This window comes from Galleria mellonella, unplaced genomic scaffold (assembly GCF_026898425.1).
Source record: "Galleria mellonella isolate WM207_F2 unplaced genomic scaffold, CSIRO_AGI_GalMel_v1 utg173, whole genome shotgun sequence".
In the NCBI taxonomy this organism is placed as follows: Eukaryota; Metazoa; Arthropoda; class Insecta; order Lepidoptera; family Pyralidae; genus Galleria; species Galleria mellonella.
In genome coordinates, this window is record NW_026442016.1 from 5332933 (window position 1) to 5345913 (window position 12981).

The 12981-nt window shown below is 34.9% G+C and overlaps 2 protein-coding genes across 2 annotated transcripts; both read right to left on the minus strand.

Moving 5' to 3' along the window:
- Positions 1-665: 665 nt before the first annotated feature.
- LOC113515571 (ras-related protein Rab-27A) lies at positions 666-6684 on the minus strand. Its single transcript, XM_026899830.3, has 5 exons — positions 6310-6684; positions 6018-6085; positions 5822-5936; positions 4830-5026; positions 666-4319 (listed from the first exon to the last, which is right to left on the minus strand). The coding sequence occupies exons 1-5, from the start codon at positions 6451-6453 to the stop codon at positions 4214-4216; spliced, it is 630 nt and encodes a 209-aa protein (XP_026755631.1). The 5' UTR covers positions 6454-6684; the 3' UTR covers positions 666-4213.
- A 1243-nt stretch (positions 6685-7927) lies between these two features.
- Positions 7928-12676, minus strand: LOC128200307 (uncharacterized). The gene has a single exon (XM_052893372.1). It carries the CDS (start codon positions 12674-12676, stop codon positions 7928-7930), a length of 4749 nt encoding a protein of 1582 aa, XP_052749332.1.
- Between the last annotated feature and the right edge of the window lie 305 nt (positions 12677-12981).

Consider the following 12981-nt stretch of genomic DNA (forward strand, 5'->3'; position numbering starts at 1 on the left):
TTGGAATGATATGACATTTTTTAAAAGTTAAAATTTACTGTATATTAATATGAAAATGTATTAAAGTTTATATGAAAATATTACATAATAATAAGTTTCTTTGTTTAAAATACTTATATAGAAAGTAAAAATATGAACAAAACGTTCAGAAAACGAATATTTCATAAAAAAATATTGAGCAGTGGGCTACAGTGGATTTTTATCCACCCAAGTATAAAATTAGGTAAGTAGGTGTATAAAATTATTACCTAAAATTAAATTGTATTTTATAAAAAGTTAAAAATTATTTAGAAAATATAATTCATAATAAATAAATTTATACTTTGCTATTTTGTATCGTATTCTCCATTTTGGTTTCTACTTTCCCTTTTGTATTTTATATTCCTACATTCAATGTTTAGTCTTATTGAATTTGTTTATAATTTAATTAAAATCATAGATATCTAAATACCTACATATCTATGATTAAAATTATATGTAACATAATACGTCACGTATGTGATATAATATATTCGCAGTATATGTTAATATAAACATTTTGTAAAAAATAAGAAGGGTTTTAATTATATCTAATAAAAATCAATCCAATATAAACTAATACGGAATCATTTCTTATATAGCCAAACGTGATATAAGCAATCAGGCACAAAGATTTAGACTAGAAATTCAATATTAATTTGAGATCAATTTATTTTCGATACCAAAGCCGGTTTTTATCGGTATATACACTTTATTATAAACCACGCATATTTACATTCAAGGCTTTTTTTATACTTGGTAATTTAGTAAACAATCTTGTATAGTACTTATTATAACTTAATCATTATTAATTCATAAAAAATTAAACATACAAAGAATATATAAAATAAATAAGTAGTAAGAATAATGTTAGTCAATAATTCATAATGATAAATTAACACAATATTTAATCAGTTGGATCATTTTGTGTCTTATTTATAAAAGCAATTTTAAAAAAAAGATATTCAAGACTGTTTACTAAAGTATGTCAAGTTCCTTTCCTTAAAGCTCAATACATGTAGCGATTAACTTACTCTTTTTATTAGTATTTACTAATTACAAATAAGAATAGGAATGATGGTGGTATTAAGTTAGTTGATCACTAAACGAAATTGGATTCAAAATACTAAAAAGCGCTAGAATCGAGACTTGTGGTTTTTATTATTAGGTATGTATGAATGTGAAATGACAGACGATACGCGATCTTTTCTGAATGAATTATAGATCACACCATGGTAATGTTTCTCACTAGAAAGGTACACATACGTGTATGTTGCCATGTGTTTTTTACAAAGTTGTACAAGAAAAGAAGAATCTAAACTATATCGAAAAAAAAAATCCAATCACTTATTCAAAAATTTCGTTGCAAATTATCTTTAATAACAAATTGATTATTTTCCAAAAACCACAAGCCTTGATTGCAGGACCATTTAATATTTCGTGTCCAATTTTGCTTAGTGATTAACCACCTTAATTAAAAATATGCATAAATAAAAAAAAAATATTTCATCATACGGATTTTAAGAATAATAACTATCTTTAATAATAGCATAGCTAGCAACTCCTAACTCAAGCCATAATCTTTAAGAGATACGTCTATGTAGGTAAAGATTTCGCTGTTCGTCAACAGACGTCTTGTAAAGTCATGGTATATTTATTTAGTCTATGTAAAAATCTCACTTTTACGGGTCATTATTACAAATAGTCTTATAACATAAATATTAATATCGTAACAATTTGGCAGAAGGAGGTAAAAGGCAAAATTTCTTTTAGGTAATCAACTAAAATAAATTATTATATAATTTGTAATAAATATACTCTATAATTACTTATTTGCAATAGTCACACATACTACGTTAATAAAATATAGAAATATTTTTTGTGCACAGTGAATACACACACACACACATACCTGATTATATAATACTTGCGATAACTTCATACAGCTATAGTTTATAGTAATTTTGAACCTTATATTACAAATTTTGACTAATAAAATGTTTGGCCTAATTCTGACGAATAGATGCATTTTTCTTTTTCGTACATTTGTTAGTATATATATAACATGTTCGATCAAAGCACTGAAACGAAGATATAGTTCTGTACTTGAAATTGTACGAGTATTGATGTTGAGCCAATTAACTCTAAATTATACACGTGATGCAGATGTTGCTATTCTTACGGCAAGCGCTCTTATTCCTCATTTAGAAGCTTACATTACTGATCTCACTTATAACTGTATATGGAAAATATTTAAGAAAAATTAAATTTATATTAATAAAATAGTTGACGTAGTCCTTTTCATTTCAATAACGAGATAGTGTTTTTAGAAAGCAACAAACGTTATTGAATACACTGTCATTTATAGTACCTCTTAAGTGTTGCCTTTTCTTAGGATTAATATGTTATGCCTTTGTAACTCGTTATGTTGTTGTTGAATGTTGCCATTACCGATGTTTAAAGTGTATTTTTTATATAATATGTACACTTTGTATTTACCTAACAATATTAATTTTGTTTAATACGTATATGGGGGCCTTGATTAGTTGCAATCAATTTCTAAAATGCGATTAAAATAAGAATAAGACTGTTAACGACCTCAAGATGTAAACTACTACTTGAAAAGCTCGTACCATTAGAATCTTTGCATTTGAAATACAAAATACACAATTAAAACATCACAATATAGTAAAAAGTCATATTTTTATTTTAATCGCATTTTATTTTCCACATTACATTAAAATAGACTTACCGGCTATGAATAGGATAGGCCGATTCTATTTTCCAGCCGGAAAAAAAAATTATTTAACTTTGAAGACGTTAATACAAAAACTTACTTTGAAATCGAAAGGTATAAATCAATTAGCAAAAATATAAACTCAATAACTAATCTCATCACATGACTAGAATTATGTACCCTGTACTTTAGGTAAGGAACAGATATTTTTATCATATAAACCCGCGGAAGAAACAAAGAACTCCGCATTGCCTAATAGATTAGTAAGGCAGTAATCACAGTACAAAAAGCGTACGTGACAGATATTAAATGACTGTGACGTGAATAAATTGTGTAATGTGGTGCGTTTATAAGAGAGCTGACAAATTTTGGGTGCTTCATTACAAACTTTAGAAGCGGGAAACTTTCTTATCACTGTCCAACATTGATTACGCAATTGACTAGATTACTTTTTAAATTGTTTAAGAATGAAACTTAAAACTAATACACTTCTGTTTTGATAACACGACTGTACAAATTTAATTAAACACTTGTGATAATAATCTAACCATAAGAAAAATATAATCCATTTCCTTAATCCATTATCAACCTTGTACCCTAATCTAAACTCCGCGCTAAACTTCGCCTAACCATAAACCACGCATATTTGTATCACTGTCAATAATATACCAAACAAAAATATCTATATATTTTTTTTAATAAACAAAATATTTTTTTGACTAGATTAACAAATTAGTTGACCCATTCATCCGTTAATACAGGCAAACGTAAAACAAAAATCAATGAGCAATGTAAACATAATGAAATTAAATATCAGTCTCTTATAGTGTCGCCCTGTGTGGGTTAATTTGGTTCCAAATTCCATATTTATTAAACTTATAATGTTAAAACTAGTTTCACTGCTTTCTGATAAACTCCCTGACTGCTTACTTAATAACGTATACTACGAAGCTCATAATACTAATCGTTGGTATATAATTTAGAGTACCGTACAAAGGTAACACTTCAATACCAGTCAAACTAATTATTCTACGACTGAAATTACAAAATCGATTTTATTTTAGTTCAATTGTTGCCAATAATATGGTTTGTAGCTTCTAAGTTAAGATATTTTTTTAAGGTATATTTTCTTGAACAATAATTGAATAGTTACGTAATAATTAACAGTATAAAACTGCTCTTAAAAAATCTCTTATGAAAATGAACAGACTGAATTGTGCACTTATTTACGAATTCAAAAGGTAAACAACATCTATCTTATAGGTATTTGTTACCTTTATTTTTTAAATAAATTTATATATTATCTGTAAATCACATGGACCATGGGGATGTTTATTACCAAACTGTGAAATAGCTCTTTAAACTTACTTAATTTATAACTATCGAAAATTTATACTGAGATCAGATACACAAAAAATAGAATATTAGAAAATATAAATCACAGTTATATAGGTAATACTAGCAAGTACAAAGTTTCCTGTCTTGTTTTGCCTGTAGTTTCTGCAACGATTGACGACGTCGTCCCGATGCACAAAGCATTGCATACTCCACAGATGTTTCCATTCTGTAAAATGAAAAAAAAATTAAAAAGTTATAGCAATGCTTTCTGTGATGCCCTTAAGTAAATATTAATTAATGTTAAACATTATGTAGTCTTTATTTCGAATTAGTTTGGGTATGATGACAACGTAAATCAATTAGGTCAGTTACTGCCTTCAAACTCTATGGATATTGATCTACGCTGATACTGATCTGCTACTGCCATTGGAAAAATAAAATTAAATACAGTACTGTCATAACAGCACTAATTCTCATGTAAAAAGTATGAGTCAGTTCTAAGGAGTGACATAGATAAAATATATGTTTACCATAATAATTTGTTAACATCATTTTTCATCCTCATAAGTAAACATAGCACAATACACTAGTGAAAATTCAAAATAACACATCAACCACACTAACATGGTAATAGTAAGCAAGTATCTTGCTTACTAGAATGGTGTGGTCATATGGCATGTTACTATACAAAAATATTTAGAAAAAAATTTTTGTTTAAGTAATATTTATTACATACCTGAACATAACTTTGTCCAGCAGTATTTCTATAGCACGGTCTATGTTCTGTCCACTTTTGGCACTTGTCTCCAAATAGGGCAAATTATAATTTTTGGCAAATTCCCTTGCTCTATTCTGATTTACTAGTCGCTTTTCTTGAAGATCACATTTGTGACCACACAGGACAATATCAGGGTCATCAGTTAAACTGTGAGTCTGGAAAATTTTGAGATTTATGATTAAGTAATGTATGTTTGGAGAAAGAGAAAGGTTGGAAGAGGCCTATGGTACAAGACATACTGACAGAACAAATAATAAAAGCATGAATCATTGAAATTTTATTACATATAATATAATATTGTTAATGCATTAATTAATAATATAATTGAATGTATCGAATTGTCAATAATGTAATATTTTAATTTTTGTGCAATTGTAATATCAATAGGTAAAGGCTACTGAATAAATAAAATGTATATTTATTATCTCCTAAATAAATATTCTTACATTTAGGGCAATTCTAGGACACCATTTCTTTAAATTTATCTCTAAAATTCAAATTTCAATTTGATAATATGATAGAATCTTTATTCTCAATATAAATAAACTAAATCTCTAATATATTTAAGTCAAGATTATTATAGATGAAGTTTATTATTGTCTATTTAATAGTAATTTCACAAAATAATAAAAAGGAATTTATATGTTAAGGTATACATCTTAACTTATTATTTTAACTTTATAGATTTATATAATTATGTAGTTATTATTGTGTACGATTAATTTTATAGACCTATAGTTCTAGAGATATAGCACAGCAAAATCAAATCCATTATTAAATATTATGATTTAAAAATCAACTACTATTATTTCATAATTTTCTTATTCTTTTTTTATCCATGTGAACAATTAGCATTAAAAACATTCATTAAGATCAAATAATCTTGTGAAAGTATAAGTATATAATGATTTTAATTGTTTCCATTGTAATAATTATTGTTCTATTCTAACCTTAAGCTGTTCAATCCAATTTCTAACTTCAAGAAATGATGCTTCATTGGTGAGGTCAAAAAGCAAAAGGAAACCCATTGCATCTCTATAAAAAGCTGTAGTTAAACTTCGGAATCTGTAATTATAAAGTTATAACATCTCAATGTAATTTTATATTATTTGAATTTTCAAAAATTAAAAAATAATATGATATAACCGTTCTTGTCCTGCTGTATCCCACAGTTGCAAATGTATTCTGTGTTGTCTTCCATTTTGTTGATAGATCTAAAATAAGAAATTATTTTTAATTTAATATGAAACACAAATTTTGAGTATATTTAATGTCATTAAGTCACACAGACAAAATAATAAAGACATTAAGGTGACAAATTACAGTAACTGTGTTGAGCCACAGTGAAAACATCAATCTGGATAATTTATGGCATTGGTTTAAATAAATCTTATAAAACATATTTGTGTATAAACTTTGGTTTCTAAGAGGCTCTTACCACGGTTTTTTCTCTAAAATCAATTCCAACTGTAGAAATAAACTGAGTGTGAAATACTCCATCCGTGTACTTGTAAAGGAAACTGGTTTTTCCTACACCAGAATCACCAACACATAAAAGTTTTATAAGATAATCGTAATCCATTATTTATTATTATAAATGGCTAATAGTTCACTAATAATACATCTGCTCAGTGGTTAAGTCGAATATATACAATTCGCTATATATTCATAAAGTATCAGCAATAATAAATGGATTCGTATGGATTACTGAAATAATTATTTGGTACTTTGGTAGCTAAAACTATAGTTTTATTATATGTATGTTAAGGCAAAACAATACAAATTTTAAAATCAATAATAAAAGTAAAACTATAGAATACAAACAAACGTCAAAGTCAAACTTATTTTTTCTCTCTTTTCAAGCGTTTCGAAAAGGATAGACAAAGGAAATCAAGTTCATTCAGCCTTCAATCTTTATGATTTTATAATAAATATAACAACTCTGTTAGAATTTTATTATGAAAAAGACCAGGATAAACCATTAAAAGTAATAACTCTAATTACTATATTTTTTCTTCATAGGCATATATAATTAAATACTGACTTGAGCCTGAGTAGTTGAGTTAATATTTGACTTGATTCGACACAAGTTTTTTTATTCGCCTTTTACGACACCCACAGGAATGTGTGTGTCTTTTGTTTTTAGGTCTTAACTGACAGCATTGCCAATTTGGGTAATGTTTTCTAACAGTCTTGATATTTAAACCCTATTACAATAAATAAGTACAATAAAATAATTTAAATAATAAAGGAGGTAAAAGAAATAAGAACGCCGTTTTTTTGTCTTTCCATCAAAAAACGTAGTGAAAGTTAACATAAGTTATGGTTACACACAATTCCGATATATCTGAACATTATTGAATGACGCAATGTTTAGATTTTCAATCTCTCTCAGATTGGGAGTCAAATCGAATGCTCCCTACTTCTGCAGGTGTGAGTACAACGTTAGTGCCTTAGGACACTATGGCCTCTCTTGCCTTAAAAATTATAATAATAATAGCTCATTAATAGCTGAATGGCGCGTGCTGCGCCATTCAGCTATTAATGATATTCTCCGTCGAATTATCGACCTTGTTATTGTTGGCGTACCTGTCATTCTAGAACTTCTTAGTTTGATACGTGACGACGGCAAGAAATTTGACAGCATGTTCTTAGTACCTTGAGACGGGTATCCGCTTGTTTGGGATTTCACCTACGTTGATACGGTAGCGCCGTCTCATCTTTCAAGTACATCCATTAGGGCTGGTGCCGCTGCAACACCACACCAGGAGATTATCAAGCGCCGTAAATATTCATCCCTTGGAAATTGAAAACGGCGCTGGTAGGAGAGGAGGGCAGCGACAATAATAAAATAATAATATAGAGAGAGGCTTACCAATATATTTTCTTAGACGTACACACTTCATACAAATAACAATAATATGTCACTCAAATAGAAAAACAAAATAAGTATCAAAAGACATATTCATAATATAAAAATATAAATCTAAAAAAGGTAAACTTGTATGAAAGGAGGTCTGTCGCCAACATGGCACGCCCCGGTGCAGAGCACCAATCTAAGGAGGCGACAAAAGCAATGGCACTACTTTTCTGATGGGTCTTTTTAAGAGCCCTTTATTGGTAGTAATTTCGACCACCCGAACCACTCCATCTGGGCCAGGGAAAACCTTCGATATTCGGTCTCTAGGCCAGGTTCCTCTTGGTAGATTTTGATCTGCTATTAGTACCGGATCGCCTACATTAGCGGCAGATTGCGTAAACCCGGCTTTTCTGGGGATGAGCGTCGGAAGGTATTCTCGGAGCCATCTGGCCCAAAAAATCTCGGCCAATCTGAGAACCCTTTTATGGTTGAGGCGACGGTACAAGTCTGCATCGGTGCAAGGGCGAACGGCTTCAGTTGACGGTGTACCCAACAGAAAATGAAACGGCGTAAGAGCCTGTAGTGTCTCAGGGTCCACAGGGACGTGCGTAAGTGGACGTGAGTTTACTAGGGCCTCTGCTTCCAGTAGTAAAGTTGACAACACTTCTTCCTTCGGTGCCTGCTGCAGCAGGGTTACGGAAATGGCGTTCTTGATAGATCTGACTAGACGTTCCCAAGAACCACCCATTGATGGAGCCGCCGGGCAAATGAATGTCCACTCAATTTTGTTATTGGCTGCAAAATCGAACACCTGAGCAAGTTGATTCGCTGCACCGACAAAGGCCGTACCGTTATCAGAGATAATTTTTGAAGGACATCCTCGACGGGCAATGAATCTTCTAAGAGCCATGATGGCGGCATCTGCTGAAAGGCTTGCCACGATTTCCAGGTGGACAGCTCGGGTGGTGAGGCACGTAAATAAAGCTACCCAGCGTTTTTCCCGCCTGCGCCCAATAGTAACCTCCACTGGACCAAAATAATCAAGACCGGTGAAAGAGAACGGGCGCTGATGATGTGATAACCTGTCGCTGGGTAGATCACCAAATTGTGGCACAGACGGGAGAAGTTTTCTAACTCTGCAAAAACAGCAACGTTTAGCAACAGACCTAATACTAGAGCGTAGTGCTATTATGTAATATCTACCACGCAGGAAGTTGACGACAGTTTCAGTGTTACTGTGACCAAACTTTCGATGGTAGTAATCGAGAAATAGTCGTATTATTAAATGTCGACCGTCCAAGACAATTGGGTTAACTTCCTGCGTGGGAGCATCTAAAATTGCCCGAATTCTTCCGTTTAAGCGAATTAAACCATCCTCTCCCAACATCAAGGTTAGGTTTTTAAGTTTTCCTTGATTAGTTGAGGAAAGACCTGCTGTAAGACGTAAGAATTCGTGATTGAACGACTTCAGTTGTGAATATAAAAGAAGGTGCCTTTCAGCCTCCAAGATTTCCTTGGCCGAAAGGGGTTTCATAATTTTAGAAGAAACCTCGGAGGCGACCTTTTTTGATTTTGAATTTGGAAGTTTTTCTAATAAAGACCGAAAGATCTTGGCACAATGATGTGCACGAGCAGTTGCCCTAACTAACCGAATCCATCGATCAAAACGATTAGGATTTGCAATTACCGGGGATGGAACTGTCGGTTCTTCAGTTAATAGAAATGTTAGCGCATGCTCTGGTTTTAACTCCTCGAGTACCGGTGGGGAACCAATTGCTGGCTCGCGCGGCCATTGTTCTGGAGGGCCATGAAGAAAATCTGGACCAGTGTACCAACGGGAGGTCGAAGAGAGAGTACACTGCCCGCGTGTAGCATCGTCCGCTACATTCAGTGCCGTTGGTACATAGTGCCAATCAGCTACATCTGTAGTTTCCAATATCTCCCCAACACGGTGAGCTACAAACGGTTTAAAAGTCCGCGCGTCACTACGCAACCATTTTAAAACTGTTAGAGAGTCTGTCCAAAAGAAAATTTTCGATGTGACGATACGGTGTGCTTCCAAAATATATGTTGCGAATCTAGTAGCTATGAGTGCCGCCTGTAGCTCCAGCCGTGGGATAGATACCGGTTTTAATGGAGCTAAGCGCGCCTTTCCACCTACGAGAGAGAGATGAACCGTCCCGTCCTCCCGAATAAAACGCCAAAACGCTACGCAGGCGTAGGCTAACTCACTTGAGTCTGCTAAAATGTGAAGTTGGCTTTCTATAGCAGGCTTGGTTTGGTAGTAACGCGGTATTGTGACTTCTGTTGAAATTTTTGCTAAGCTTGCAAACCAAGTCTGCCATTTTGCTTTCGCAAGAGCGGGAAGTTCCTCGTCCCAACCAATTCCCATTCTCCACGTCTCTTGAAAGAGAATGCGACCAGCGATAACAGCAGGCATTAAAAAACCAAGAGGATCATAAACTTTCATGAGATGAGATAGGACCACCCTTTTTGTTAAATTAGTTGGAAGATCAGAGGTCTTTCTAAAATTGAGAGTGTCTTCTTTGATATTCCATGCCACTCCTAAGATTCTAACCTGGAAGGGAGACATTGGCCCGAGCCCTATCTCAGAAGTGTCGGCAGCCCTCAAGTCCGGACTTAATAGAGCGAGCGCTCTAGGGTCATTAGATACCCACGAACGCATCTCCAGGCAAGCCGCTTTATGCACGGTGACGATATCTGCAGCCAGACGAGCGGCATTTTCTAGATTGTCTACACTTCCAAGAAAATCGTCCATATAGTGATCCCTGATAATAGCCTCTGTCGCCTCAGGGTAATTAGTTCTATATTCCAAAGCATTTTTATTTTTTAGAAAAATGGCAGTGCATGGACTGGAGGTAGCTCCGAAAATCATAGAAGACATTCTATACTCTTCTATAGGTAAAGATGGCTTCGTTCGCCAAAGAAAACGTTGTGCATCTCTGTCCTGTTCTCTTATTTTAGTCTGTGGAAACATTTCGCGAATATCTCCATTAAGAGCTATCTTGCCTTCCCTAAAACGCATTAAAATTCCCAGTAAAGGCTGTAAGAGATCAGGACCAGGGAGCAAAAGAGAGTTTAGGCTGACCCCGGAACTTTTAGCTGCGGCATCATGGACAAGCCTCAATTTTTTCTTTTGAGGATGATATACACCAAAGTGAGGCAGGTACCATAAATTTCCTGCAGGAGTCGTATTTGTGCAGCGTTCTGCGTAATCTTTCTGTAGCATCGCATTAATGTAATTTCGGTAAGCCTCAGCATAACTTTCGTCTTTCTTAAATTTTCTCTCTAAGCTGAGGAATCTAGACAGGGCTAACTTATAGCTGTTTGGAACAGAAACAATATCAGGTCGCCACAGCAAGCCGGTTTCAAACCTACCTGAAGGAAGACGCCGAGTAGTTTCCTCTAAGATTGCTAAAGCTCGCTCATCGTTCTTGCTATGGAGATCTTTTTTTGTAACTCCTATTGAATCAAGACGGTAGTGCTCTTTTATCAACGACTCCAGGTCAGAAATTGAGCTGTGATGAACAAACTCGGATAGCTTTCCCGGAAATCTTCCGAAGACTGTCCACCCCAGTGCAGTTTGGATTGCCACAGGTTGGTTACGAGCACCGCGTCTGATACCAAGCGGTAATGACAAATGCCAATTATCAATACCAATTATTAACATTGGCTTGGCTTCCTCGTAACACAGTTCTTTAACCAGATCCTGAAGATGAGGGAACTTTGCAAGGTCAACAGTACGGACAGTTTGGCATGTTATACCTAGATTAGGAATGGAGCGAACCTGTTCTAATTTAAAGGTCTCTGCGGAATACTTACCCTTAATAGTGATGTCAATGTAGGTTACTACAGAATCTTTCACGAGACCTCCCATACAATTCACTCTGATCGATCCTTTCGGTCCTTGTGTACCTACTGTGTCAGCTATACTTTGATCAATTAGGGTTACAGTGGATCCATCGTCTAATAAGGCGTAAATATCCATCTCACCCTTTGGTCCTGACACTGTAACAGGAATCATTTTCAGGAATGAATGCCGCAAAGATGGCGGCTCATGAAGCTTCGCAGTACAGCTATGAGCGTGCGCCACAGTCACCGAGGTAAGTTCTCCCACTGCATTATCTTCATCTTCTGGTGGTGTCGAACTGTAATGGACAGAATTAGTACGAGTAGATTGTCTATGAAGCAACTCGTGATGAAAATTTCTACTCTTGCAATCTATTATTTTGCAACTGCCTTTGCAGCCCCTATAAAAATGCCCACCGCGTCTTAAACATTTTTGGCAAACTTTATTATTTTTAGCCCAATGCCATCTATCGTTTACAGTAAGAACTTTAAACAGGTCACACTTGTCTATTTCGTGTCCTGTTTTTTGACAATATAGACAAGTTGCAATGGGGGGAGACTTTTCAGAGCTAATGCTAGATGGCGCTACTTTACCCTTTGAATAGCAACTTGTTGAGCTCGAAGAAGTAGCATAGCATACATCATCGTTGACACCATTAGACCCAACATTAGTCGTGACATGCGAACGAACCTTATCTATAGGCTTAAGACGCGGGGTGTCATCGATAATGCCAAACCTTAAATGAACTCGAGATTGATGTGTGAGAAAATTCGAAAGTAGTTCCAATTTAAACCGAGAACCAGTGTCGGCGTGAGCGAAAGCATAGTCAACCCATTTCTCACGCATCAGTGGAGTCAATTTAAGGAGCACACTATGAAACAATTCTGGGGAGGCGAGGAACTCTACGGAATCTAACATTTTTATGGTCTGGACACAATTGCGTACCATACAAGCTAACTGATGTAGTTCCTTGCCACCATCAGATGCAAGCAGCTTGGGTATGCCTTTCACTTGTGATACTAGGTAGCGTATCAGAAGTTCAGGCTGACCAAACTGCTCCTGCAGAGCCGCCATGATCTCCTCCGGGTCTTGCGATAGAGCCAGAAGAGGAATAACAGCATCACGATCTGGCTGCTGCGTTCCATAGCCGTAGTGCTGAGAGGATGTCATGCCGTGGACATTTGAAGATTTCAAGGGTAGTCAGGGCCGGCGCGGTAACAGGCGCACACTCGCGCACCGCGGCTGATACGCCGGCGGTGCCGGGCGAGTATTCATGCGCGCGCTCGGCCAATTTCAGTACCGTATGCGCCTCCAATGCCGACTGAACAGGCGCGAAAGAGGGCACGTGCTCGCGCGTTGCGACACCAGCCATACCGGTG